The sequence below is a fragment of the Myotis nattereri genome, assembly GCF_964212035.1.
Source record: "Myotis nattereri genome assembly, chromosome: 13".
NCBI lineage: Eukaryota > Metazoa > Chordata > Mammalia > Chiroptera > Vespertilionidae > Myotis > Myotis nattereri.
Window position 1 is genome coordinate 37,112,801 of NC_138088.1, and position 27,242 is coordinate 37,140,042.

A 27,242-nucleotide genomic window follows, 5' to 3' on the forward strand; every position below is an offset into this window, starting at 1 on the left:
ATCAGGCCTTAAAGCATAAAGCCATGAGTCTTACACTCAGGCCATTCCTCCCTTTTCTTAGATAAAAGTACAGTCATGCGTTGCTCAATGACAGGGGCATGTTCCGAGCACTGTGTTGTGAGGCCATTTCGTCGTTGTGTGAACATCACAGAGTGCACTTAACAAACCTCGATGGTACAGCCTCCTGCTGTAATTGTATGTGCTATACTTTTATATAGGGCTGGCAGCACAGTAGTTTGTTTACACCAGCATCCCCACAAAGAGGTTAGTAATGTGTTGGGCTATGATGTTATGATGGCTAAGACATCACTAAGGGATAAGAATTTTCAGCTCCATGATAATTTTATGGGATAGCTGTTGTATATGTGGTCTGTTGTTGACCAAAACGTCATTAGGTGGTGCATGACTGCAGATCAAGGTCCCACAGAGCCTCGTCAGAGCCAGGTCTCTCCCTAGACAGGAAGCCAGAAGTAACCCTTGGAATTCTCTCATGCCGTCCCAGAATGCTCCTGGTCCACTGTCAAGGTCAGAAACAGTCCAAGAACAAAAAGGGAAGCCCTGCCAGCTGCACCAAGCTGCACAGCCTACCGGATGCATGGAAACCACAGGCTTACAGCCCCTCTAGGACCTCCAGTCACTGTTGAACAATTCAGACAGCACTCTGTACACCGTTTCGTAAGGGCGCTCAATGCAAAAAGAGAGCACGCATAAACTGTGCCCCCAAAATGGCTATGCATATCCTTGCTTTATGCTTGACTTAATAAACCCATTCTTATTAAATGCTATGATTAATAACTGTACCTCTAAGCGAAAGACTCAATGGAAAGCCTTTCCTCTAAAGTCTAAAGGCCTTCCTAACTCCTGCAGGAATATCTGACCACGGTGCCCTTTGAGCCCCTGTCCCTGCCTTCCCCAGCCCAACTCCTACAAAACTTCTATCATTGCACCTGTGACTCCTTACTTCACTTACTATTCACCTATCTTCCTCCATTGGCCTCTAGGGTCCTCTAAGGCTGAGCCCATATCTCTGCATGCTTCCCAATTGCCCAGCACAATGCCCAACTCTTAGTGAGTGCTCAGTGCTCCACAGTGAATGAACAAAGGCTTTCCTGAGTGTCCAGCAGCTGCCCTCTTATCTCCCAGACATGGGTGTTCAGCAGCTGCCCTCTTATCTCCCAGATCACTCCCCTCACTACACTGAAAGCTACCTTCTGTGGGCATGGAAATACAGTATGTCTGGTCTCCAGTAGATGTCCCAAGACTTGGGCCCAATCAGTGTAAATTCCTGATGCCATCAGGTACCTAGTGCTCATCATTACTGCTGGTGCTTCCACATCTCTTAAAAAGGGTAAGCATGACAGACGAGTCCCTTTCGAAAGAAAGAAGAAACTAGGACTTTTGAGCACCTGCACTGCACCATTGTGCCAGGCATTCTGCACACATGGTTACACTTAAACTCACTAAAACTATTATGCTGTCAAAATTATACCTACTTTAGAGATAAGAAAAGGAAGAATCAGAAGAGTAAAGTCAACTCAGGACTGAAACCCATGTTTATCTAACCCAAAGCCTATATACTATGTACTTTTTCCCTTGCAATGACGTCGTGTGCCTGCAAGGCTCCCTGTCCTCCAGGCTACTGGCCACCAGTCATACTTGCTCATAGTCTCCTGGACAAGTCACGGTGCACGTTTATTTGTGAGTGATTAACCTCTCTCTCCTTTCCAAACTTATTCTACCCATTTTCAATGCATTAAAGAAGTAACAGATGGACTCTTCTTATACCTAACAAACCTAGCCATTAGAAAAGTTCAAGAGGATGACTTCGCAATGAAACTGGCATAGTCTTCAGCTATTTTATCTTCCGGGTTCACAGACTCAAGCAATCATGCTCTGTAGCCACACAATTTTGTCCAGTGTGTATTTTCAGCTCCACGGTACGAGGACAAGGATGTTGTTACTGGCATGCTGGTCACTAAGACTCTTGAGAGGAATGTACACATAAAAGTTCAAGTGACCTAAGTTTTTCCTGGGAAGAAGCCTATTCTTTGCATGTGTTTCATGGAACAGTAATTCTACACAAATTTTCACCAGTATAATTCCCAACCAGGCATATAATATGCTGGGTTAAACAATTTACTTACTGCAAGACTTGTCAGAATTATAATATATCAATTTTTCCCCAAATGTTTTTGGCTATTGAACCTTTAATTCAAGAAGAAAATAGATATAAAAGGCACAAAGTCAGTGCCCAATAAATGACACCCATTATTATTATGAGCAAACCTTTTGTTAGTGTTCCTCTCAAGAGACCAGTGTTGGTGGGACAAGTGTTCTTCAGAATGCACTTTGGAAAACACCGAGTATGGTCCCTGAGGGCAGTGGTCGCCAACCGGTGGTCCACTGGTGGTCGTGAGGTCTGAAAGGTTGGCGACCACTGCCTTAGGGGACGGACTGGCTGTTCTGTCCACTAGGTACTGCTTAGTACACTGGAACTGCAGCATCTTTTAGACCTCAATAACAGCTTCGAAAAAATAAATAATAACAGCTTCCAAAGACTCCAGCAAGCACTAAGGAACTCTGGACCATTATCAAAATCAGAGATTCAGGGGGGGAAATAGGATTTATTATGAAGAGGAAGTACTGCTCTCATTTTAGAGGCGGAATCCTCCTTTGGAGAAATTCCTATGATGGAAAGTGCCCAAACCACAAATTTAGACCAAGGATTCAAAAAGCAAACAAACAAAGAAGATCAGAAATGCTAAAGATTTCCAAGGGGGGATATAACAAAACCAGATTTGATTGAGCCAAGATAAAAACACAGTTGTCATTTTAGAAGGTAGTAGATGGAGAATGCAAGAGTTTGAGTAAATATACCACAAACGCAAGGACTGAGGCCGTCAGTCAAGATGCCCTATAACTTAGCCCCTTTCTACTTTTCCCAATTTCATCTTCCTCTACTCCTGTCATACTTTTGTGCTCCATCTAACCAGCCTAAATGTTCGCCATTCATACCACGCAATTTCTCATTTCTGTTTTCATACTGTTGGATTTCTCGAAAATGTCTGTTTACCCACCCCTCACCCCTCTCCCGGCCAATTTCCAAACTCTCTTAATCCTTCAAGGCCTAGTTCAAATGACACTTCATTCAAGAAGCTTTCTTTTATCACTCCAGGCATATATAAACTCTCCAAAGTCCTTTAGATCATATCCTCATTGTATTTCTTTTCCTTAATTTGACAAATATTTAAGAAGCTTTTATGCACCAGGCTCCATATTAGTGTGTATTTAAATATCGTTTTATCTACCCATGACACTATTACGTTTTTGACACAGGGTTTTATGCCTGATTCAGAATAAGTTCTGATTCATAATAACCAGTACGAAGGCCTTGCCCACAATCCACACTCAAAGGTGGTTTGAAGGAAAGCAGGCAAACTGTTGTAGAAAGATGGCTACACGTGGGCTGGCGACAGCTCGAGCAGCAGGTACAGTAGATGGTGCAGTGACCAGAGAAGGCTTCAGGGAACAGAAGGCATTTGAGAGGGGTCTTCAAATAAGGACAAGAATTAGAAATTAGGATGGGAACAGAAATATCTTAGTTATTTGAATATGGGGTTTATAAGGAAAGCAGAAAAAGGTTAAGTTTGGAAAAAAAATGTGAAGCCAGTCTGGGAAGGCATTAAATCCCAGGCAAAAGGAACTGGACTGCTTTTGTAACTAAAGAGGAGGGATGGAAAGTGCCAGCAATCTCATTCATATATGGATGGGGGCAAGAGAGGCCAGAATGATAAGCAGATTGGACAGAAGCAAAAATTAAAGGATTAAGCCAGCCTCTATTTCCAGCTTCCTTGCTCCTAACATTTTTTTTTTCCAACTTTTGCTTTCAAGTTTTAAGTGGATGACCATGTTACCTGAGCAATAACCTAAAGAAATGACTTGATGTAAGCACACTGTCTGGTAAGACAGTTTTTTAATACTGTATAGAAAATCAGTCAGTCATATTTCAGGATATTTATCATTGTGATTGTGCTATAAACTTCAAGGAGAAGGAAGCAGGAAACTTCTCTGATATGCCTTTCAAGGTGTTTACTATCCCACATCCCTGGCCAAATGGTGCTAGAAGGTAAAAAGCATAAACCTCTCCTTCCTCACCTCCTATCTCTGTTAGACCCTCCCAGGTTCCCTGCTCTATCAGATTGCCGTCCTGAACTTTCAGGTTCAATCTATTCATACATTCAAAAAGTAGTGTCACCTTAACAAGAGGGACCAAGGTCACAATGTCTGTCCGTTTCACCGCAGGCCTGGATGAGGAAAAATCATATATCTAGGAATTTTGTCATAGTTCCTGCTCTTGCCGATTTGACTACCCATTCTTTGGGCCTAAGGAGTCAAACAATCAGGCCACGAACCAAGTTTCTTCTGCCACCTTTCAGGATCAGTCCAGCTCACAGAGCAGTCTGAGTGGAGCCATTTAATGAAAGGTAATCGCAGACCAAAAACACGAACACTACCTGAAATGCACTAATTAGGGAATCGTTTGAGTTAAAAACAAACATGATCTTAGAAGGTTTAAGTCAGAGGGAACCTCGCTATCAGGCTCTGTACTAGGAAAAGAATCTTGATTAACCTAATCCACACAAAGGGAACTCGGTCTGATGCAGGAGGATGCGGGGTGGGGATGGGGGCTGGGGAGGGAGGTTAGGGGAAGGACAAAGGATAGAAAATCTGTGAGGTCATTTTGGAACACGGTATAGTTCCAAGGAGAAATCCAGGGAGGACTGGAGAGAACTAAACAGCAGAATGAGGGCACTGGGATACGGAAAGGTAGCCAAGCTAAGGAGCAGAAAAAGTAGAAAGAGCCATAGCTCAGAGAGTTTGGCAAATGAGCTCCAAATGCTGACTTTACTTTGAGCTACTGCCAAGGTCCTCATTTACTCCCAAAGGTTCGCCGGGCTCTCACTTTCTGTGGGAGCATCCAAAGTGAGGTGGGAGGTGTCGAAACCTGGGAGGGAAGTGTGGCTACCCGAGGCCAGGAGGGAGAGACGTAGAGCTGAGGCACAGGAAGAGGAGGTTTCAAAAATGGAGCCAAAAGAGCTGGAACCCAAAATGGGAACCAGCTCCTTCGAACTACAGGTGTTTGGGGATTTCTTTGTTTCCCAGCCTAAATTTTATTCAAATTGTTTATGCTGGAAACTCTGAGTGTGCTTGGGTCAAAGAAATATGTGATCAGCAGCCACCATTCAGAATTCACTGAGCTCCAATAAAACTGCTTCACTTGAGCTCAGAAAGTGAAAACTGCAATAAGGCAAAAATTTGTAGAAAACACAAACAAGGAAAGTTAGTTTCTCCATAAACATTTCCAAGACAGATAATTACACTAATTATTTTCAGAAGTCCCTCGAGCCAAAGGTAACACGTGTTTGGAATGAAAACACTCAACAGTGATGGTGTTGCCTCCACACCACCTCCATCTGCAACCACCACTGCTCATTCCCCTCTCAAGAGATGCCCAGTCCTGGTGAGGCTTGCCCCACAAGGAATATTATCCTCCCACAGAGCCAGTGATGAGCCATCCGAGGGATACAAGACCCATCAGCTCATCTCTAGTTTCCTCCCCTCAATCCAACTGCTTCTTAGTCTACTATGGGCATAACTCAATGTGTACCTCTGCCTTTCTGCCTTTTTATATATAAATAAATATATTTCTAATCGCCTCCTAGAATGTATGACCAATCAATCCCACCTTAGCCCTTTCTAGCTCACTCCACTCCCCTTCCACTGATGTGAAGTGGCAGATGATCTCTGGAGGTTGGCTGTTTACCTGACAGACATCTGACCCTGACCAATTGGGTTCAGTCTTCCTAATCTCACACTATTCCACAGAGACTGAGAGAAGTTATTTCAGCTTTCTTGCTTTTCACTCAGATGAAACCCTGCACGCTCCCTGGCAGTCAGTCCCCGTGTCTCCCTCATAACACCCGGCCTCTCCACACTGTTTAAATTAAGACCAAAGTTAACAAAGGTTCCCTACTTCTTTTCCCCACATACTGTTTCTTTATTCCTCTCCCCCTGCCTCATATGCTACCTTATCTAATACTGCTAATTGTTATTATAAAAAAATGTTTAATGGCCCCAGAATTTGAAAATCACAGTAGCACCTCACATGTATTAAAACCCTGGCTTCTCTTTCTGCATCAATTATTCTATTATGCTCAACATCTCCATTCTTTACTAACCCTCCCTTCTGCTTTACATACTGCAGCCTCCCTCCTAGAGGTGGCCAAGTCCAGCATCATTCTTGTGCAACCAACTGTAGACCCTGTCCTAGATGTCACCACTCTTTTCAACAGATGCTACCATGTAGATAAACTCTATCCTCACTCTTCTGAATCCAAAAGCACTACGCTAGACTAACAGCACATCCAGTTACACAAGTACCTGACCTCACCAGATGTTTTCACGATCATTTCCCTCTTATCTGAGTCTCTTGACATCCCAGAGAGGGACCATTATTCTTCCCATTGTACAGATGAGGAAACCAAGATTCAGCAAGGATTAGGTGAGTTTATTCACAGCCAGGAAGCTATTTAAATGTTAGAGTCAAGACTCTAACTTTTATGTCCAACCTTAACTGTTTCCCCATGCACATTTCTGAGAGTGCATCTAGTTGCCAAGCGAGCCCCCCCTCTTCTGGTGTAAGTCTTACAGGGGGTGCTGAGGCCCCAAGGAAGATCCATGCCTTGGACCACATCACTATTTGTACTCTATTTCCCTCTCCTAGCACCAAGTCTCAACATACAAACTCACCCCCCCCCCAACTTCCCACAGATCCTTACTTCTTCTGTGTTAACTGAGTTCTTTTCTTCTGCTCAGAACATAGGTTTGCCCCTTCTCCACTCATACCCACTCTGCCAGGAGAAAGGAAGCAGCTTCCTCTCTCACCCAAGGACTTATACTCTTTGGTTCAGTAACCACACCCTGTACTAGTGTACATTTGTTTAGGGTTTTGGGTCCGTGTTCCCTGTCCTTCCCCTCCCCTGCCCTGTTCCAAGCTCTCCATTGTAGAGTGTACGCTCCTGGCCCAGAGGCTCGATTTAGCCAGCTGTGGGTACTCAGCACAATGCCTCGCATTCAAAGGCACATAAACACCGACAATTATGATCTTTAAAAAAAAATTACTCCTGTACTTGATCTGAAATAATAATACAAACCAGCTGCCAAAACCATTAAGAGCATTATTTACTTCAATTAAGAGATTCTGAATAGGAATTAGCTTAAAAGAGCTGTAAAGTGAAAGACAAGGGCACATGTGTTTACATGCGGTCCCAAAGGTAAAAAACGAAATACTGAGTAATTTGTTATTAGCGTCCCATCAATGACAGTCCAGCTCCACTGCACAGCAAGGTCACCCCGGGTAAGAGGATCCCAGTTACCAGCATTCCCATTACAATGGCACATGTGCTCTAGAAAAGCAACAGCTGGCTGCCTGTTACCTACCGGTTTATCCTTGATGGTGGGGCTGGACACACACAGGTACAGTTTCCCGTCTTCCTCCAGGCAGGCATCGATCAGAGCTTGCACTGAGCTCTCCTCCTGGAACAGCAGAAAGGCATAGCCTTGGGGAGAACAAAAACAAAGGGTGGGGGGAGGAATCAGTACACTGAACTCAGAACACCACTTACAACGCTATCTATTGCTTTACTTCGGCCAATTCTTCCCAAGAGCTAAGAACTTGAAGTGGGACACAGGGAAGTCATAGTTACTGAGACCCTCGCTTGCCAGGCATTGCATTAGGTGCTCTATACACACCACCTTGCCTTAGGGTTGATACGTGCAGCAGCATGGCTGCACCTTGAAAACATCACACTGAGGGGAAAAAGCCAGGCACACGATACCACATATTGTATGATTCCATGTGCATGGAATGTTCATAAGAGGCAAATCTATAGAGACAAAAAATAGATCAGTGGTGGCCTAGGGCTGCGGGGCTGGAGGGAATCGGTACAGGGTTTCTTTTTGGGATGATGAAAGCTTTAAAAAATTAATTGTAGTGATGGCATCTGTGAACATACTGAAAACCACTGACCTATACATTTTAAATGGAGGCACCATAGGGTGTGTGAATTATATCTCAACAAAACTTGTCCAAAAACCAAAACCACACAATAGGCCAGTGTGTTCCTTCTGATGACGCTCTGTTTCGCCAAGGACACTCTCCTGTCTCATGACGGAGCACATGATCTAGAAACAGGACACTAACGGCAGGGTTTCCCTGGACACAGCCAGCTCAGTTCAGCTCAGTTCAGTAAGATGGACTGAGCAACTTGACAAGTGGGACACAACCTATAAATTATGACAAAACTGAGATAACTGAGCGTAGGTCTCTGCTGTCAAGAGACTTCTTCAGTAGAAGAAACAGACATGTGGACAATGAACTACTAGCAACAAAGCTGAGGGAGATGAGTGGAGACAGAGGCGCCTTGGGACCTCAGAAGAATAAGGGCTCTGACTTGGGAGAATCAGCAGAGACTTCAAAGAGGGCAACAGATGTTCAAGGGGCCAACTCTGACACTGGCTGCCACACTGGCACTCGCAAATGACAGCTGAGCAAGGGCCCATCGTGAGCCAGGCTAAGCCTGAGCATCCAGCCATCCAGCCTCTCTACAACTCGCTCGCGTGGCTACGTCTCTCAGCCGTCGCCTCCACTCCCGGTCCTGCCACTGACCTCAAAAGAGACCGTCACCAACGCAATTCTGCTCTGACGCATTGCGTGCCAGGAAGATGGAAGCAGTGGGAGAGATAAGAACCCTCATGTTCAGGAGATTCTCATACATCAAAGACGTTAATTAACTGGCCTAGAAGCAAAGCTCTCTGGAGTCCTGGGCAGCACGTAACAACGTTGGCAGTGGATAATGAAGAATGGGTGCTCTTTTTAAAATCCTTTTTCCAAACTCCTCATCTACTATACAGAGCATCCAAGTAAACATAACAGGAAAGAGCTCAAGTACTCCCCAGCACACCAGGAGTGACCACTGCAACAAGGAGCAGCCAACCAACAAGGGGGACCCCAAGCCGACAGGAGCGGGTATGTGGATGCCAGAGGGAGGCTGCCTCTGTGGTAGGACCCAGAGCTGTTTTCTGGGCTTTGCTCCCAGGCTAGATGGGTCAGAGGATTCAGCAGGCGGCCAGGCAAGAAAAATAAAACCTAACTGCGCAATTAGAAAAGATAATACATCATTTCTTCATGTCATTTCTCTTCCAGAAATAGTATCAAACGGGCACCGAGCCCCAGGGAATCTGTTAAAAATTCAGTATTTTCATTTAATGTGAAAACATTAATTCCACTTGCCAAAGAGAATATTAGAGATGAGTGAGTTAGAAAATGCAAAAATCACCAAGAAGAGGTATTGGCATGTGCTCTCAAACCTCCTGCCTCACCAGGTTAAAGTGATCTTCCTTCCACAGAGGTCCTGAGGGGCACGCTGGGTATCTTGTTCTTGGAAGAACCCTGTCTGTGTACACGATGCACAGGCACACCAAAAAGGCCTGGGGCCCTGGCCATGTTTCTCAGTGGTGAGAGTATCGGCCTGCACACTGAAGGGTCGTGGGCTCGATTCCCGATCACGGGCATGTACATCGGTTGCTGTTTCACTCCCCAGCCCTAGTCGCTGTGTGTGCGGGAGGCAAAAAGTCAATGTGTCTCTCATATTGATGTGTTCTCTCTCTCTCTCTCTCTCTCTCTCTCTCTCTCTCTCTCTCTCTCTCTCTCTCTCCCTCCCTCTCTCCCTCTCTCCCTCTCCCTCTCTCCTTCCCTTCCTCTCTTCTACTCTCTTTGAAAAGCAATAGAAAAATATCCTCAGGCGAGGATTTCAAAAAATGGCCTGAGGCACACTCGGTGTGCTTGGGGATGGGTGTGATCAGTGAGCTGGGGCGGTCTCCAGCTCCTTGCCTCTGGAAGGCCACCAGGCTGACTGCATCTTTCCTGCACATCACTGCCCACCCTCTACAATCTCCCACATCAAATCCTGCATTGGTTTCAACCTGGGCATCAGATGAAAAGACCTTCCAACCAAAACAAAATACACCAGAAACACCCCAAGTCACTCATGAAAACAGCTTTATGATACTTTCACCAACTAAAACACCTTCTGGTAGATACCTCTAGGTCAAGTAAACCAACAGGACAATAGAAACCAGAGGATTAAAACAAAAACACAAACAGGAAGGCTCCTTCAAACACATTTCCCTCTTGATCTTCAGAAATGTAAGGTCAAAGGAAACAAAGTAGAAAAAGATCCCTTCCAGAATAACAAGGTCAATGTGATAGAAATTAAATCAATGATTTACTAAGAGGCAAATTCCACATGGTACTATGAAAAGAGTCCTGGACTAGGAGTCAGAAGGACTGGATTTGGGTCTAAGTCTAGCATTTGCTGTGTGTGGTAATAACAGCTGATGGACCTTATGCGCATTAACTCATTTCATGTTCACACACACCTGGGAGGTAGGCACTATTTAAATGCTGTTTTACGGGGAAAGCATTTGCAGAGTGATTTAGAGACCTATTCAAGGTCACCTAGTAACTGGTGAAACCATGAACTTGAACATTGACTTGGCTCTTTTCTCTGTAAAATGAAGAAAACATGTGTCCTGATTATCTTATAGAAATGTAGGTTATGAGATAATATATGTGAGGATGCTTTGTAAATTAGGATATCATGAAAGTGTCAATTTTTCTTTTGCTGCATTTTCAGTTATTTATGTGCTATGTAAAATTGAGTTTTGCATATGTCTCATTACAAAATTAGAGTTTAAGTTAATGACATATACTTTCTACTTTGCATTTGCAAGCATTTGGTGAGTAAAGGGCAGTCATCCAGATACTAAAGAAAAACAAAGTTTTTTGAATGACAGGCTGAATATTTCTGTAAACAAAGTGACTGAACATTTGCTTTCATATATCATTAGCCATTCCCAGCAGGAGAATGATCAGATGTGGTATTATTTGCTGATGTGAATACATTCTTTAAATAAAAGCCTATTGCACCTATAAATCAAGTTCCTCAAACTGTCACTATGATGGAAGGTTATCCTATTAGTTTGAAAGGTATAAAAAAATCTTGGCCAAAAATTCATAAACTCCCTCCCCTCTGAGCCAGACAGAGATAACAGGATTATAAAACTCCTCATATTTCAGGAGTGGTGACCTTGTTTCCCAAATGCCTGATGAGTATGCGGGGGCTTTGGAGACGTGATGGGCGTCAAGAGGCCCTCGACGCAGAGCCAGTCTGACGGGGTCAATATGGGCTCTGGGGGTAGCAGGAGGAACTCAGCACTGTCACCATCACGACCCTGGGTCACGGGCAGAATAGATGGCAGAAAATTGCTTGCTTTTCCACTGGTGCCAAACGGGTTGGGGAGGAAGGTAGAGTAGTGAGGGATTTTTGGACAAGCCTGAACCGACCAATGCACTTCCCTAGGGTAAAGAGGAACAGGAAGGTATGAGGGGTGGGTGGGTGGGGGGAAGAGGTGCTAAATTAGAAAAATTCCATTTTACTTGGCCATGTTTTTGAAGGAGAAATTTAATTAAAAGATCTTTTCTCTTAATACCTGAGAACACATTAAGTATAACAACCTTCAAAATGTTCTTGGCTACGTTTCAAAAACAAAGCGTCCCGAGTGCTTAAACACATAATTTCGCGTGTTATAATTTTTTATATGGATCCCTAGTACAAATAACAATCACCATGAACTTCACCACCACAAACACCAGTTACTGAGCACTTACAATGTGCCAGGCACTTTGCTAATAAGTACTGTACATCTGTTAGCTCTTCTCCTCCTCACAGTAATTCTATAAGGTAAATACAGTTGTTATTGTCACCATTTTACAGAACTCCAAGTGATTAAGGGACACAGATTAAAATCTAAAAATTAAACTTAGGCCTAAACCTGTTTGGCTCAGTGGATAGAGCGTCGGCCTTCGGACTGAAAGGTCCCAGGTTCGATTCTGGTCAAGGGCATGTACCTGGGTTGCGGGCACATCCCCAGTAGGAGATGTGCAGGAGGCAGCTGATCGATGTTTCTAACTCTCTATCTCTCTCCCTTCCTCTCTGTAAAAAATAAATAAATAAATAAACTTAGGTTTAACATCTAGGTCAGCTTCCAAAGCTCTCATTCTTTAGCCATTAACTTACACTATCTCACCTAAAAACGCTAAGGTAAATTTGCACTATCACTAGAGAATAAGGACTTCCCAATTTATTATTTATTGTCACTTTGTAACAGTGGCCATTTAACTATCACAAAAGTGACAAAAAATAATAATAAACGATTATTTTAGTAGCAAGAAGTGGTGACCTGTGCTTTTGTCCTAAAATTTAAGGCCTATGCAGATATAGTTGCTCTAAAGCCCATAAAGACTCTATTAAGAAGAGCTGAAATGATGAATTTCAAAATAACCAGGAGAAGTTTAGATTTAGTTTTATTTAGGTCAATCAAATTTTCTTATTTAGTAAAGATGCTTATTGGTTTGAATATTTAGAATGAAGGTTCTTGGGGGATTTAGAGAGCAGATATCACTGAATTAAATTGGATTTTAATAAAATGAATATCACCATAACAGTAATAATCAACTTAAGGATTCTCAATGTATCCTAAAACCACAGGGTGAATCTGGGCAGGGGATACAGGATACTCATATAATCCTAAGGTATCACTTCATAGATAAGTATGGCAAAGGGAGAAAAAGGTACTTTCACAATGGAGGAATCTGACAGATAACACCTTAACCAAATGATCAAACTCAACATCAGCAACCGCAGGGCAGCTGACACCACTGCACTGCGTCCGTCCCGTACTGTGCCTCTCAGTGTAGAACATCACCTGCGCAGCCTTCTTGCTAACAGGGTTTCACCTGAATCTCATCAGGAGGGAACAATCAGAAACTTCCAAATTAAGTGATATTCTATAAAACATCTTGCATGGACTCTTCAAATGATACAAAAGACAAAAAGCCTGGGAAACTGTCTAAAGGAGAGTAAAAAGATATGATAACTAAATGCAAGGCTAGACTTTGACTGCATTTTGGATTTTTTTTTTTTTTTTTTAAAAACAGCTCTAAAACACATTACTGGAACAATCTGGATATTTCTTGGAGACATGCTACTACATTTAGGAGGGGTCTTGATATCTACAACTTAGTCTCAGAAGATTCATCAAAAATATACCTGTATAGCTCAACTAGCATGGCTCAGGGGTTGAGCATCAACCTATGGACCAGTTCGATTCTGGTGAGGGCACATGCCCAAGTTGTGGGCTTGATCCCCATTGAAGGGCATGCAAGAGGCAGCCAATCAATGATTCTCATCATTGATATTTCTGTCTCTTTCTCCCTCTCCCCGCCTCTCTGAAATCAATAAAGATATTTTTAAAAATATATACATGTATATATACACATACAAACAGAAAAAAAAGAGAGAAAGCAAATGTAGCAAAATGGTAACTGGTGAAGCTAGAGGATGGCTACATAGGTATTCATTATACTATACTCACAATTTTTAAATTTTTATTAAAAATTTCAGTTTTTAAAATAAAGATTTGTGAAAAAAAAGGAAAATCCACGAGGTCTTAATGAAGAAGAGGGTAATACACTCTCCCATTCTCCAAAGAGGTGTGTGGTCTTTTGAAATAGTTCTTAAAATCAACTAACTTGCTCTTAGTGATTTATATGTTTCCATACAGACTGCAGTAGGAAAACAATTCCAGCTCATAAGGTTGTGCCCTGACCTGCTGCTGCCTTCAGAAAGCAGTGGCTGATCAAGCAATGGTCGGCTACTGATTAAGGGAGATCAGCCCCAGGAGGAGAATCCACGGTCTGAACAGAGAAACCTCTCCTCACACAGAGTCCAGGCTCCCTGCTTTCCCGTGACCTTCCTAAAGAGACATGAAGGGCATCTCCCCAGCCAGAGCTGCCTGAGTTCAGACTTTTTCTTCTGGCACAGGAAGTCTGTTCCAAACATTCTCTCTGACCTTGGCTTTTAGGTCAGAGGATTTACCTGGTTTGCCTCAGGAGTCTTTGTCTTTGGATTCAATTCAATGGCACCAAAAATATTTAGGAGGTACAAAGCATGATGCTAGGCACCGAAGCTACAAAGATGAAGAAGCTAAGGAAGATCCCTGCCCTAGAAAAACTCAGCCTGTAAATAAATAACTAAAAAAACAACATGAAAAGTGTTATGCTGGGGGTATGTCCCACAGGACGCTGGGGAGAGACAAATAGAGCAGAGGCATCCGAACACCACGGGAAGTCAGAGAGCACAGGCCATCTCTGAGCTGGAGAAGAACTACTTGTCCAGGACGGAAGGTCATTCCAAGGTCAGGAAAGGGCACAGGCCAAGGCACTGAAAGGTCGAAGGATCGGTTCATTTGGAAAACAGTGAGTAGAGTTCCTTAGTTAGATACAGGATTGGGGGCAGTGGGTGGGAAGAGAGAACGCAGCTCACCAACCCCGTGCCTGCTGCCTGGTCTCTGAACTGGATTCCTCCTTCATTTTCCTCTTGGAAGAGAACATCTATCTCTAGGACTTTCTGAATACTTACCACGTGTCCTGGGCACTGCAGGGGGATCTGACAGCAAGTCCTTGTTCTCAAGGAATATAAACGCTAGTGCAAGAAGGTCAGAAAGAATATGCACAGACAGAGCTCTGATCTAGGAACAATGCATGAAGGACCCAAAGAAGCATTTTTTAAAAAACACATTTCACTGTTTTTCCAAATGAACTGAACTTCATAGAAAGATGACAGACTTTTCCAGGGAAGACATGGCTAGAAAAATCAGTAAAGATTTTCCGTAGATGGTGGCACAGAAGCCAGACCTTAATGGGATGGCACAGGTGAAAACAGGATGAAGCGCATCCCAAGGAGAGGAATCAGCCTCAGCTGCGAGTGCAGAGATGGTTCTGTAGGTCCTGCCTCCATCCATGGGTTCCTAAACATCCCCCTGCATTCAGAACCAATGGTATTTCCTTGACTATACTTACTCCAGAGGGCTGAGGCTCAAATATGTTGGTTCTTGGTGTTTTGTGTTACACTAATAACTGTTGCTTTGTGGGCTAGTTGCTTGGCAGGCAGGGATGGGGGAAGGTAGGAAAGAACAAGAAAATAAATCTGATGGGTAGACTCACCTGAGTTGAAATTGGAAATGTACTTCCTGTGTTCTTAGTAAAGTCCTGCAGCCCAGGGCAGTGACCTGGGGCACTCCGCCTTAAAGTCTGCTCTTTTTATGTAACCATGCAGTCCCCATATAAAGAGGTCTTTGTGAAATCTGCCAATCTGTCAGTTCTAGTCATAGTCAATTCCAACAAGCACCTGACCAAGAAAACTGAGACCAGACTACAGGTGTCGGAGGGAACTGCTCAAACCAGTTGGGCAACTTTATTATGACTGAGCATTACATTTTCCTCAGGGTGAAGGACGCTAGTATTATTCCGCATCTACTAAATCTAAGTACTGTGTTGGTGCGTAGGTGTCTGTGTCTCACATAATCCTTTTAATATCTCAAGTAGTATTAACCCTGAGGAGTATTAATAAACTGAGGTTCAGAGATTAAGTCACTGGCTCATTGTCATACAGGTGGTAGCGACTGGTGCCCACATCTGAGTCCACAAATACTCAGTTCTTGGCCCACTGCTTGTTCTCTCCCTCACGTAGCATCAGACAACTGGCAAATTCTACATTTTAACCCAGAGAACGCTTTCCTACAGTGACAATTTCGTCTGGCCTTGGATATTGGCCGAACTTTGACAATCTAATTTCTCCTCTCCCTGGCACTTCACTACTCCTCCGAGTTCTTTTTTTTGTTTTGTTTTGTTTTGTTTTGTTTTATATATATTTTCATTGATTTTTTACAGAGAGGAAGGGAGAGAGAATAGAGAGTTAGAAACATCGATGAGAGAGAAACATCGATCAGCTGCCTCCTGCACATCTCCCAATGGGGAGATGCCCGCAACCCAGGTACATGCCCTTGACCGGAATCGAACCTGGGACCTTTCAGTCCGCAGGCCGACGCTCCATCCACTGAGCCAAACCGGTTTCGGCACTCCTCCGAGTTCTTAATGCTGTCAGTGGGTTTTCTCTGTGCCACTACTTTCCCTTGTCAAGGCTAAGGTCATTGTTTCTTGTTTATTGACCTCAGAGAGAGAGAGAGAGAGAAAGAGCGAGAGCGAGAGCGAGAGAGAGAGAGAGAGAGAGAGAGAAAGAGAGAGAGAGAGAAACATCGACTTGTTGTTTCACCCATCTATGCATTCATTAGCCAACTCTTGTATGTGCCCTGACCAGGGATTGCAACCTTGGGGTATCAGAATGACACTCCAACTGAGCTACTCGGTCAGGGCTGTCCATTATATGGTGAAGGACAATCCAAATTTGTTCTCAACTTTCAAAAATTTTCACCAGATCCTCTCAGTCAGCTTCCCATACCAAAATTTCAACCGACATATCCTCTCTTGGCCTCACTTGCTCATAGCCTAGCCCTTACCCAATGACTGCCAGCAAATCCTCTCCCAAGCTACGCACTCTTCTAACACAACCTCTCTGCCTCAGCCTCAGCCTGCCAAATTCATACCTTCCACTTCACTTTCTGAAACCTGCTCTCTTCCAAAGAAAGTTCTCGTCAGGAGTGATTCTGGCTTCCCTGCCTTTCTACCACCTCTGCCGGGCATAATACAGCAGGCACTGTTGTGAGAGCCTGTAAGATGTCCCTGCTACCTGTGTGCCTGCTCAGACTTTGTCCCATGGCCTGGACAGTCCTACTGCCTGCTCCTTTCTGTACTGTCCCTGAAACTGTAGATGCTTTTAAATCAAAGGCTAACTCCTTTTAAAAAATATATTGTTATTGATTTCAGAGAGGAAGGGAGAGGGAGAGAGAGATAAAAACATCAATGATGAGAGAGACTCACCAATCGGCTGCTTCCTGCACGCACCCCCTCCCTGCCCCACCCCGACTGGGGACCGAGCCCGAAACCCAGGCATGTGCCCCTGACGGGAATCGAACCTGCGACCCTTCAGTCCACAGGCCAATACTCTATCCACTGAGCTTCACCAGCTAGAGCAAGACTAACTCTTATAGTTTATCTTCAGGTAAGTGTTTAATAAAACAATTTAAACTGGGGGCATGCTCAGTTTTTAAATGCAACAAGAGGATGCTGCGCCATCTGTCAAAATAGGACAAGACAGAAAGCCCCATCCCGCGGCTCTGCGTGCAGCTTCCATGTTTTTATAAGAAAATCCTTTCCGAGCATAAAACTTCCATTGGTCAGATATTAAAATGTAGGACTGACCACAGAGTGTGAATACTGCAAGCCAGACCTGCCTTAAAAAAAGGGTGGAGGACAAAGTATTACTCAAAAGCTTAGAACCTGCAAAAGGTTAAGTACAGGCTAAAAGGCCTCAGCTTCCCAATTTGGTCGGTTTATGTAACTCAAAAGGTGGAAACGCTTGGAATCTGGGCCTAAAACAACACTGACTTACTTCCATTCAGGCTATGCTATGAGGGGGAGGGGGGAATGTGAAGTTTGAAAACTTTCCTTTCCAAGGCCAGCTTTAGACAAACTGAAGGGAAAAGAAACGGATGCCGTGAACCCAGCACTGCAGCCTCACAACGACCTATTTCTGTCCATTTAAAGTGGAGCCCTCTTTCCTGGTGTGGCCTGATTTAGGCCAGGTTCACAAACCATGTGGGTATTTAGTATAAACTTCCACAACTGCCTGACCTTGATCACAAGGACCAGCAGTCCAGCCAGTCTGGCCAGTGCAGAGGAAAAGACAGGATCACCAGGACCAACAGCCCCTCAGAAGGACACTCGCTCAGGTGGGTGGGAACCAACAGAGCGCGAGGCCTGCGTCCCTCTCGCATAAATGCGCATGCCTGCCTCTGTTCCTGCTCACTGGACCCTGTGCCCATGGACTGCCGGAGCTGAAGCTGGCTGTCCGAGTGGGCTGCGGATGGCAGCTTCCGCCATTCCACTGCCGGCATCGCCGACTCCTGAACAGTTTCAGAGCCACGTGGCCAGTCTCCTGTCCAACATCTGCAGCTGGCTGCTGTCCTCGCCTCTGCCCCAGATATCTCTGCCAACAGTGGTAGTGCAGCTGTGCTGCTGCTGATGCCAGCTCTCTCCTTGGCCCCAGCTCCCCCTCCCCCCAAGAGGTGAGAGTAATGGCAGGAGCAGCTGCTTAGTACAGGACCAGGGGCAGAAGGCTCAGAGAGGGTAGACATCTTTTTTGTAGTTCCAGTGACAGCGGCTTAGGATATGGGCTATTCTCCCGGGAGGCAATGAAGGAGGTTATGCAAAACCCTATCTGTCGTCATAAAAGCTTGTCATGCCCAACTTATTTTCCTAGCTGCCACACTCATAGCCCCATGCTCACGGAAGCAGAGCGAAGCTGTTTTGTTTTTTAAATCAGCAGTCAAGGACTAAGGCTGCTGTAATTAGGTTGGCCTATGTCAGTGATGGCGAACCTTTTGAGCTCGGCGTGTCAGCATTTTGAAAAACCCTAACATAACTCTGGTGCCGTGTCACATATAGAAATTTTTTGATATTTGCAACCATAGTAAAATAAAGACTTATGTTTTTTTTTTTCTTTTAATTAAATCTTTATTGTTCAGATTATTACATTTGTTCCTCTTTTTTTCCCCCATAACTCCCCTCCTCCCAGTTCCCACCCCACCCTCCGCCCTCACTCCCCACCCACTGTCCTCATCCATAGGTGCACGATTTTTGTCCAGTCTCTTCCTGCATCTCCCACACCCCTTTCCCCCCCAAGAATAGTCAGTCCATTCCCTTTCTATGTCCCTGATTCTATTATAATCAACAGTTCATTCTGTTCATCAGATTATTTATTCACTTGATTCTTAGATTCACTTGTTGATAGATGCATATTTGTTGTTCATAATTTGCATCTTTACCTTTTTCTTCCTCTTACTCTTCTTAAAGGATACCTTTCAGCATTTCATATAATCCTGGTTTGGTGGTGATGAACTCCTTTAGCTTTTCCTTATCTGTGAAGCACTTTATCTGACCTTCAATTCTGAATGATAGCTTTGCTGGATAAAGTAATCTTGGTTGTAGGTTCTTGGTATTCATCACTTTGAATATTTCTTGCCACTCCCTTCTGGCCTGCAAAGTTTCTGTTGAGAAATCAGCTGACAGTCGTATGGGTATTCCCTTGTAGGTAACTGAGTTTCTTTCTCTTGCTGCTTTTAAGATTCTCTCTTTGTCTTTTGCTCTTGGCATTTTAATTATGATGTGTCTTGGTGTGGTCCTCTTTGGATTCCTTTTGTTTGGGGTTCTCCGCGCTTCTTGGACCTGTAAGTCCATTTCTTTCACCAGGTGGGGGAAGTTTTCTGTCATTATTTCTTCAAATAGGTTTTCAATATCTTGCTCTCTCTCATCTTCTGGCACCCCTATAATTCTGATGTTGGTTCGCTTGAAGCTGTCCCAGAGGCTCCTTACACTATCCTCGCATTTTTGGATTCTTTTTTCATTTTGCTTTTCCGGTTGGGTGTTTTTTGCTTCCTCGCATTTCAAATCATTGACTTGATTCTTGCGCTCCTCTGGTCTGCTGTCGGGAGTCTGTATAATATTCGTTATTTCAGTCCGTGTATGTTTAATTTCTAGTTGGTTCCCCAATATACGATCGAGGGTCTCATTAGTTTTCTTGTAGATCTCATTAAGTTTATCGGCGGCTTCTAAACAGTTCTTGAGAGACCTTAAAAGTGTGGTTCTGAACTCTATATCTTCCATTGACAATTTTGTCCTGTTTCTTTGTCTCCGCATTTTGTTATGCTTCCTTGGTGCACCCCCTAGTGGTCTTTGTGCGCAGTCTTATAAACCTTGATTGTTGTAGCTAATACCAGGGAGGGTTTGACCTCCAGGCCAAGTGGCTATGAGAATCAGCTGTGTCAGCAGTGAGAGAACTTCTGTCCTCTAGGGAGGTGCTAATCTAGCCTTTGCCTGAGGCTATCCGGCAAATGCCTCTGTGCAGGGCTTGGGCGGGGCGGGTCGCACAGGATCAACAGGGTGGGCCGGAGAGAGCAGTGATGGCGGCTCTCAGTCCTGTCCCCAGGGGCTCTGCCTCTCTGAGTCCCAGCAATGGCTGCAAACCTCGGAGAGAAAGCTGCACTCGCTCTGACCGAAGCCAGACAGTCCCGCTTCTCCCGTTTGAGTCTGGGTCCCTAAAGACTCGCCGGGATCTGGAGCTCAGAGTCTGCGACTCCCTCCCGATTGAAAACGCCAACCGCGCCCTCCGCCGCCAGCCCGCTCCGCGCACTCCGCACCTCAGAATTTGACTTCAGCACTGCGCCTCCTCTGAGTGTCCGTATGCGTTTCTCTTTCCTCCTAGTTGTAGGACTTCCACTCAGCCAGCGTTCCTGTGGTTCTGGGTGATGTCCCTTCCGTTTTTTGGTTTCACTTTTGAAGTAGTTGTTCAAGGCAGCAAACTCTGGCGTTAACCTATGCCGCCATCTTGGTTCTCTGTTTTTGATATTTTACATATTTAAATGCCATTTAACAAAGAAAAATCAACCAAACGAGTTCACGTGTCACCTCTGACACGCATGTCATAGGTTCACCATCACTGGCCTATGTCATAGCTAGGTGTTAAAAATGAACTGGGTCAATCAGATTCCCTCTCTCTGGATTTCAACTAGAAATATGAAAACAATTTGCCCGCAAACAGAGAGGAGCATACGTGCAGAAAAAAAGCTGCGTCATGATAATGGTGGGACATTATAATGAAGAATAATTTCCCCTGCTCAAATCCCTGCAGCCTGCCATCCCCAGCACAGTCTCCTCCATGACACCTGGTTCTATCACAGGTCCTATTTCTGGGCTTCCTTGTTATTCATAATCACATGCCCAATTTGAGAGGGCACAAGAGTACCTCTTACCTTTGCAGTCAATAACTCAACCACAGCCCCGGCTGGGTGGCTCAATTGGTTGGAGCATTGTCACATACACCAAAATGGTTGTGGATTTGATCCCCCGTCTGGGCATGTACTGAAGGCAACTGATTGATGTTTCTCACATGTTCCTATCTTTCTCCCTCCCTCCCTCCGTCCCTCCCTCTGTCCCTCCCTCCGTCTCTCTCCTTTCATCTTTCATCCTTTCTTCTCTTCTTCCTTTCCTTTTTGGTTCTTCTCTTTTTCTCTCTCCCTCTCTCACTCCCTCACTCTCTTAAAATCAATAAACATATCCTCAGGTGAGGATTAAAAAATAATAATAGCCGAAACTGGTTTGGCTCAGTGGATAGAGCGTCAGCCTGCGGACTGAAAGGTCCCAGGTTCGATTCCGGTCAAGGGCATGTACCTGGGTTGCGGGCACATCCCCAGTAGGAGATGTGCAGGAGGCAGCTGATCGATGTTTCTCTCTCATCGATGTTTCTAACTCTCTATCTCTCTCCCTTCCTCTCTGTAAAAAATCAATAAAATATATTTAAAAATAATAATAATAATAATAATAATAAATAAAGTAGGAAAAGCAAAAACAAAATTCAACTACAAAGCAGTGTACTCATGTCCCAAAATGGTGTGACATTACCCAAGAGGCATAATCCCACAGTCCGGCTACAGCTAAAAGGCAGCTCAGAACTACAAATTCATCCTAAACCAGCTCTTGGAAATACCCCAGCTATGTATGAATAACAGAATAAAAGAATTCAGGAAAACACCAAGGATCACTTTCATTTTTAAATAGCTAGGTCAGTGGTCGGCAAACTCATTAGTCAACAGAGCCAAATATCAACAGTACAACGATTGAAATTTCTTTTGAGAGCCAAATTTTTTAAACGTAAACTATATAGGTAGGTACACTGTTATTAACTTAATTAGGGTACTCCTAAGCTGGCCTTTGCTAACATAATAATAAAGCCACCAACACAAAATAATTACAATTCTTAAATTGATGACAAAAATACCTGTAGGATTTTCACCTGGTTGGAAAATACAGGTAACTTTATGCTTTGAGTAGGTACTTTTGTCACCCACACACGATTTGCAGATGCGACTAGCACTAACCACTGCACATGAGACTGCTGACTGACTGGCTCACTCAACTCGTGCATGAAACGCGCAAGCGCCTCCCTCGTGCTGCGTATCCTGTCGCCCGACTGACACCCCCCACTTCTTCTAACGCCACTTCTTCAAAATAGACTCGCCCAGACTGAAAACCAACTTCTGCGCATGGGCCACGAAGTTTCAATCGCACTGTACGTGCGCGCCCACATGTGGTATTTTGTGGAAGAGCCACACTCAAGGGGCCAAAGAACTGCATGTGGCTCGCGAGCTGCGGTTTGCCGGCCACTGAGCTAGGTCATATAGCTTAAGTTGCTAATTTTTATATAAAATACAGCCTTATAAATAATAGCACAATTTATCAGATTAGATAGCTTAAATCTACCTTCCTTTCCCTCAAATGATACACACTAGCAAAACCAATAAAAACTACTTCCTTTATAATTCACGGGGTAAAATACTGTAAGAGCTGTGTGCACTTCGGAAAAATACTTTACCTCTTTGAGTCTCAATTTACATTGTGTTAGAATGAGATGATCTTTAAGGAACTTACCAGATCCCGAATTTGATGGACTCTATTCTCTAAGCAAGTGGTGAACTTATCATTTGCAAAGATAAAACTCATTCATTTAACAAATATCTGAGGGCCAGCTATTGAGGCAGGTATGCAAGGTACTGGGTAGAGCGCAGGGATCAAAACCTAATAAAAACCCTACTCTCGTTAAACCTTACATTCCAACGTGGAAAATAGAAAGACATAATTTTTCAGGTCATGAAAAACACTTTGAAGAAAACGAGGGTAAGAGGTACAGAGAGAAAGAGGATGGAGGGGTGCCTATTTTAGATAAGGAAGTCAAGAAAGATCTCTCTGTTAAGGTGACATCTGAACAGAAGTCTACGGGAAGAGATGAGCAGGCCACTCAGAAACTGGGGGAAGATGGTTTAAGACAAACAGAAGTACAAAGACGCTGAGAAGCCTTTGTTATCCCTTACTTCAAGGGACAACAAAGAAGTCGGTGTGGCCAGAGGGTAAGGGAGAGAATGATAGGAGATGATGTCAAAGAACACCCAAGATTCAGCAGACCCCTGAGAGGAAATGGTTTACGCTTCAAGTTCAAGATCCATACTAATGTGTTCTTGGCTTCTGCAGGGGTCCCCTATTTTCCAAACACACAGGCAAAAAGTAAGTCCACAATTGCAATGTACCATTCATCTGACTTGGAAATATGAAGAAAAAAAAAATGTTCTGCAGATGTCCAAATTAGCATAAACTTTATAAAAAAAATTGCTTTGGGAAGCCATGTGATATCAAATCTGGAGTCATTAAGATTTTCATTTCTTTTAGCTTTGGTTAAGCTTCTGCAAAATTATCCTAAAAAAGTAATATGAATACAGGATATATTAACAGAAGCATTATTTATAATAACCTAATGACCAACAAGCAAGTACATTATGGCACAGTAACAGGTTAGGCAGCCTCTTTAAAAATATGAAAATTATGTAAAAACATGGGAGGAAGGGGGATAGAAAATTGTATCTTTGCTATTACTATACCCTACAAAATATATATCTATCTATCTATATAGATATAGATATAGATATAGATATATAAATAAATAAAGACTGGAAGGAAACAGAAAAATGATGATAGTTCTTCTGGGGAGGCAGAATTATTCTTATTATTTATGAAACTAGTGTCCTGGTGCACACTGAAAGGAAATTAATTACAAGAAATATTTTCATATCACTATTTGCCCTTTCTCTATAATAGAAGTGTCAACCAAATTCACGATTGACAATGACAGATCGAAATACACACATGCAAATGGCACCAGCAAGAGCTTTATATGTATTGCACATGCGCAAGTCAACTTAGCCTTTTATAGATATAGAATAAACTTGTTTAATTAGACCTGCTTTCAGATTTAGCTAAACTTTTTCCGGCTCACTGAAGCACCCCAACTTCTCTTTCAGGTAACTGTCAGCAACACAAAGTAAATATCAACATGAAGCAGATTATTATTGTAGATCATGCAGGGAGAACAAAGGGTAAAATATTTAACAGTAGCAGTGTTTGACTATATTCTGCAAGTGAGAAAACCTGCAGTCATATTCGAGTTTCACCATTTCTTACTTCTTTTCAGTTGGGTCAAGTTTTAAAACTTTCTAAACCTCCATTGTCTTGCTAATGAAAAAAAAAAAAATAGGATTCTGCCTAAGTCTTCTATCTACGTACTCTAGGACTTCTGTGAGGATCAACTGAGATGAGGAATGGGAAAACGATTCACAAACATTTGGTTGAACTATAAAATGTTTGCATCTGGCTGTAAAGCAAGTCAGGTTCCTGGGCTGAAGAAACTCCAAGGAGGCTAGTCGCTAGGAAGAGGAAGCCGGGTGTTGCTATGTGATGTCATTACCTGGCACCCACAGCAACGGTTTCTGGGCTGGGCTGTGGGCCGCATTTTGTGCCATGGCATCTTTAATCAAATCATCACTACACCAAATGGTTTTCTCTCTACGGACTCCCCTACATTCAGCAGTGCCATGATGCTCCCATTCAGTGGAAGGGATTTTTAGTACAACCCTGCTATCAACATGATCTATCTACTCGATCACTGTGGACACCTTCTCCCCTCATTCAAGTACTATCTCAACTCTAATATCTTAGTTGTTCGTGGTCCTCATCATTGCTTATAAGCCTGATTATAGAAGACTTCTAAATGGCTTTACTGATCCTGTCTAAACCCAGCCTGTCCCTTATTAAATATATATATATATATATATATATATATATATATATATATATATATATATATAAATTTTTAAAAAGCCTTAAATAATATCTAGGCTTTATGAAAGTATTCTATGTGTATTTTCTCCTTTAATCCTCATAGCAAATCAAAGTAGACACTACTATTATTTCCATTTTGTAGATTTTACAAAAGAGATTTAGGAAGATTAATAATCAGCCCAAAGATACTTGCCATGGCAAGAAGTGGCATAGAAATTCAACACAGATAGCTTACTCCAAAGCCTGTACTCTTTAAAAAAAAAAATATATATATATATACACACACACACACACACACACACACACACACATTATTGATTTCAGAGAAGAAGGGAGAGGGAGAGAGAGATAGAAACATCCATGATAAGAGAGAATTATTGATTGGCTGCCTCCTACACGGCCCCTACTAGGGATCGAGGCCACAACCTGGCCATGTGCCCTGACTGAGAATGGAACCATGACCTCTTGGTTCATAGATGCTCAACCAATGAGCCATATCGTCTAGGCCAGAGCTTATACTTGTGATCATTAGTTACCAGGCACAGATTCTAGGCCTGGGAGTGAAGCTACCACCTAACCCTGCCTTGAACATGCAGGACCATTCTTAATCTCTAAGCCATTCTTTTTCCCCTGAATGTGATAGTGTATAGTGTAATATTTAAGAAACTTGGGCTCTGAGGTGAGCCTATTTAGGCTCAAATCCAAGTCTTAACATTTAACACATGACCATGGACAAATTAATTACCCTCTTCTAAACCTGCTTCTTCCTCTACAAAATGGAAATAATAAGCGTGCCTACCTTGTGGAGTTGGTTAAGATTAAATGAGATTAAGCACGGATAATAGTAACCTGTTCTCTGGATCACAACAAACCCTCAGTAAACGGTAGCTATCTAATTATCATAATCCCAGCCCCAGGCAATTCCTGCCTATTCTTTTCCTGCCCAGCTTATAAAACCACAGTCCACAGGAATCTCTTCTTCCTCTGGATACCTAGGATACTTTACTTGCTTGTCATCGACCATAAATTGATGTATATTTTAATAAAAATAACATCACCATTCATGATACCTTCTGTATGTAGGGACTGCTTTAAGTACTCCACACAGATTTACTTATTTTAATCCTCATCACAACCTTATAAAGTAGGTACTATTATTATCCCTCTTTTGCAGGTGATGAAAGTAAGGCACAGAAAGGCTAAACAACATGCCTAAAGTCATACAACTAATAAGTGGGAGAGCCCAGCAAGTCCTTTTCCAGAATTCATGCTCTTTACCATCCCTTAATGCTTTACATCTGTGTTTTCATGTCTCTGCAGGAAAACTATAGCCTTCTCCAAAACAAGAATGGTGTCTTCTCTGATCCCAATAGGCCATATACAGACTCTTCCACAGACTGATGTGCACAGACTCTTGCATAGACTGATGTACAAATATTAGATGGATTAATCATGCTGCATGATCATTTGCACTAGGAGCTAGATTCTCTGTATTTATTGTTCTCCTGCATCCATTTTCAATAACTATCTGCAAATTACCTTATTTTTCCGTGTATAAGACGCCCCCATGTATAAGATGCCCCTACTTTTCCAAACCCAAATTAAGTAATCAATATTTTAAACATTTTGCTGGTCTTCCTCTTAAGGCCTTCTTCTACGTTTCTGGCATCTTAAGGAGCTGTTCTTCCTGTTTTCTCCACTGTCTGATCAGACACTCAGTGGGAGGAGGTCCAAACTGTCTCTCTGCAGCTCTATTTCCATGCTCTTTTGCATAGCTGATTACATTGAATTTTGCAGAGTAAGACAACCACTTACCGGTATTTATCTTTTTATTTTTTGACATCTTAATGGGCTCAGAATGCTTGGTCCCTGTTGCATCTGCACACTCTCCACCTCCACCTTCAATTATGGCATCAGCTGACTTCAGTAAAATAAGGCTTGTGATTAGAGGAAGCCTGTTTGACAAGGTATAGGGTAGGCAAACTTTTTGACTCGAGGGCCACAATGGGTTCTTAAACTGGACCGGAGAGCCGGAACAAAAGCATGGATGGAGTGTTTGTGTGAACTAATATAAATTCAAAGTAAACATTATTACATAAAAGGGTACGGTCTTTTATTTCAATAGTTTTATTCATTTCAAACCCACAGCTGGTATAGGCAGTATGACCCATGTGGCTCCCTCCTAGGCTGACTTCTGTGTATAAGATGCCCCTCGATTTTCAGTCTAACGATTTTAGTAAACAATAGCATCTTATACACGGAAAAATACAGTACCTGCATCCAAGCTATTATAGACATGATGATATTGATTAGTATTCTGTATGAATTCGAGATCTGGTTCATGCCCTAACATTTGGGAGAATCCCAGTTCCCAGGACTC

The 27,242-nt window shown here is 43.2% G+C and overlaps 1 protein-coding gene across 7 annotated transcripts in view; it reads right to left on the reverse strand.

Moving 5' to 3' along the window:
- Nucleotides 1–27,242, reverse strand: part of CPEB3 (cytoplasmic polyadenylation element binding protein 3) — a 182,324-nt gene that overhangs the window by 35,166 nt on the left and 119,916 nt on the right. For all 7 annotated transcript variants that reach the window (XM_081104323.1, XM_081104326.1, XM_081104324.1 and 4 more), the window contains one exon: nucleotides 7,501–7,619. In XM_081104323.1, coding sequence (XP_080960449.1) covers nucleotides 7,501–7,619 — 119 coding nt within the window. The remainder of the gene's footprint in view (nucleotides 1–7,500; nucleotides 7,620–27,242) is intronic.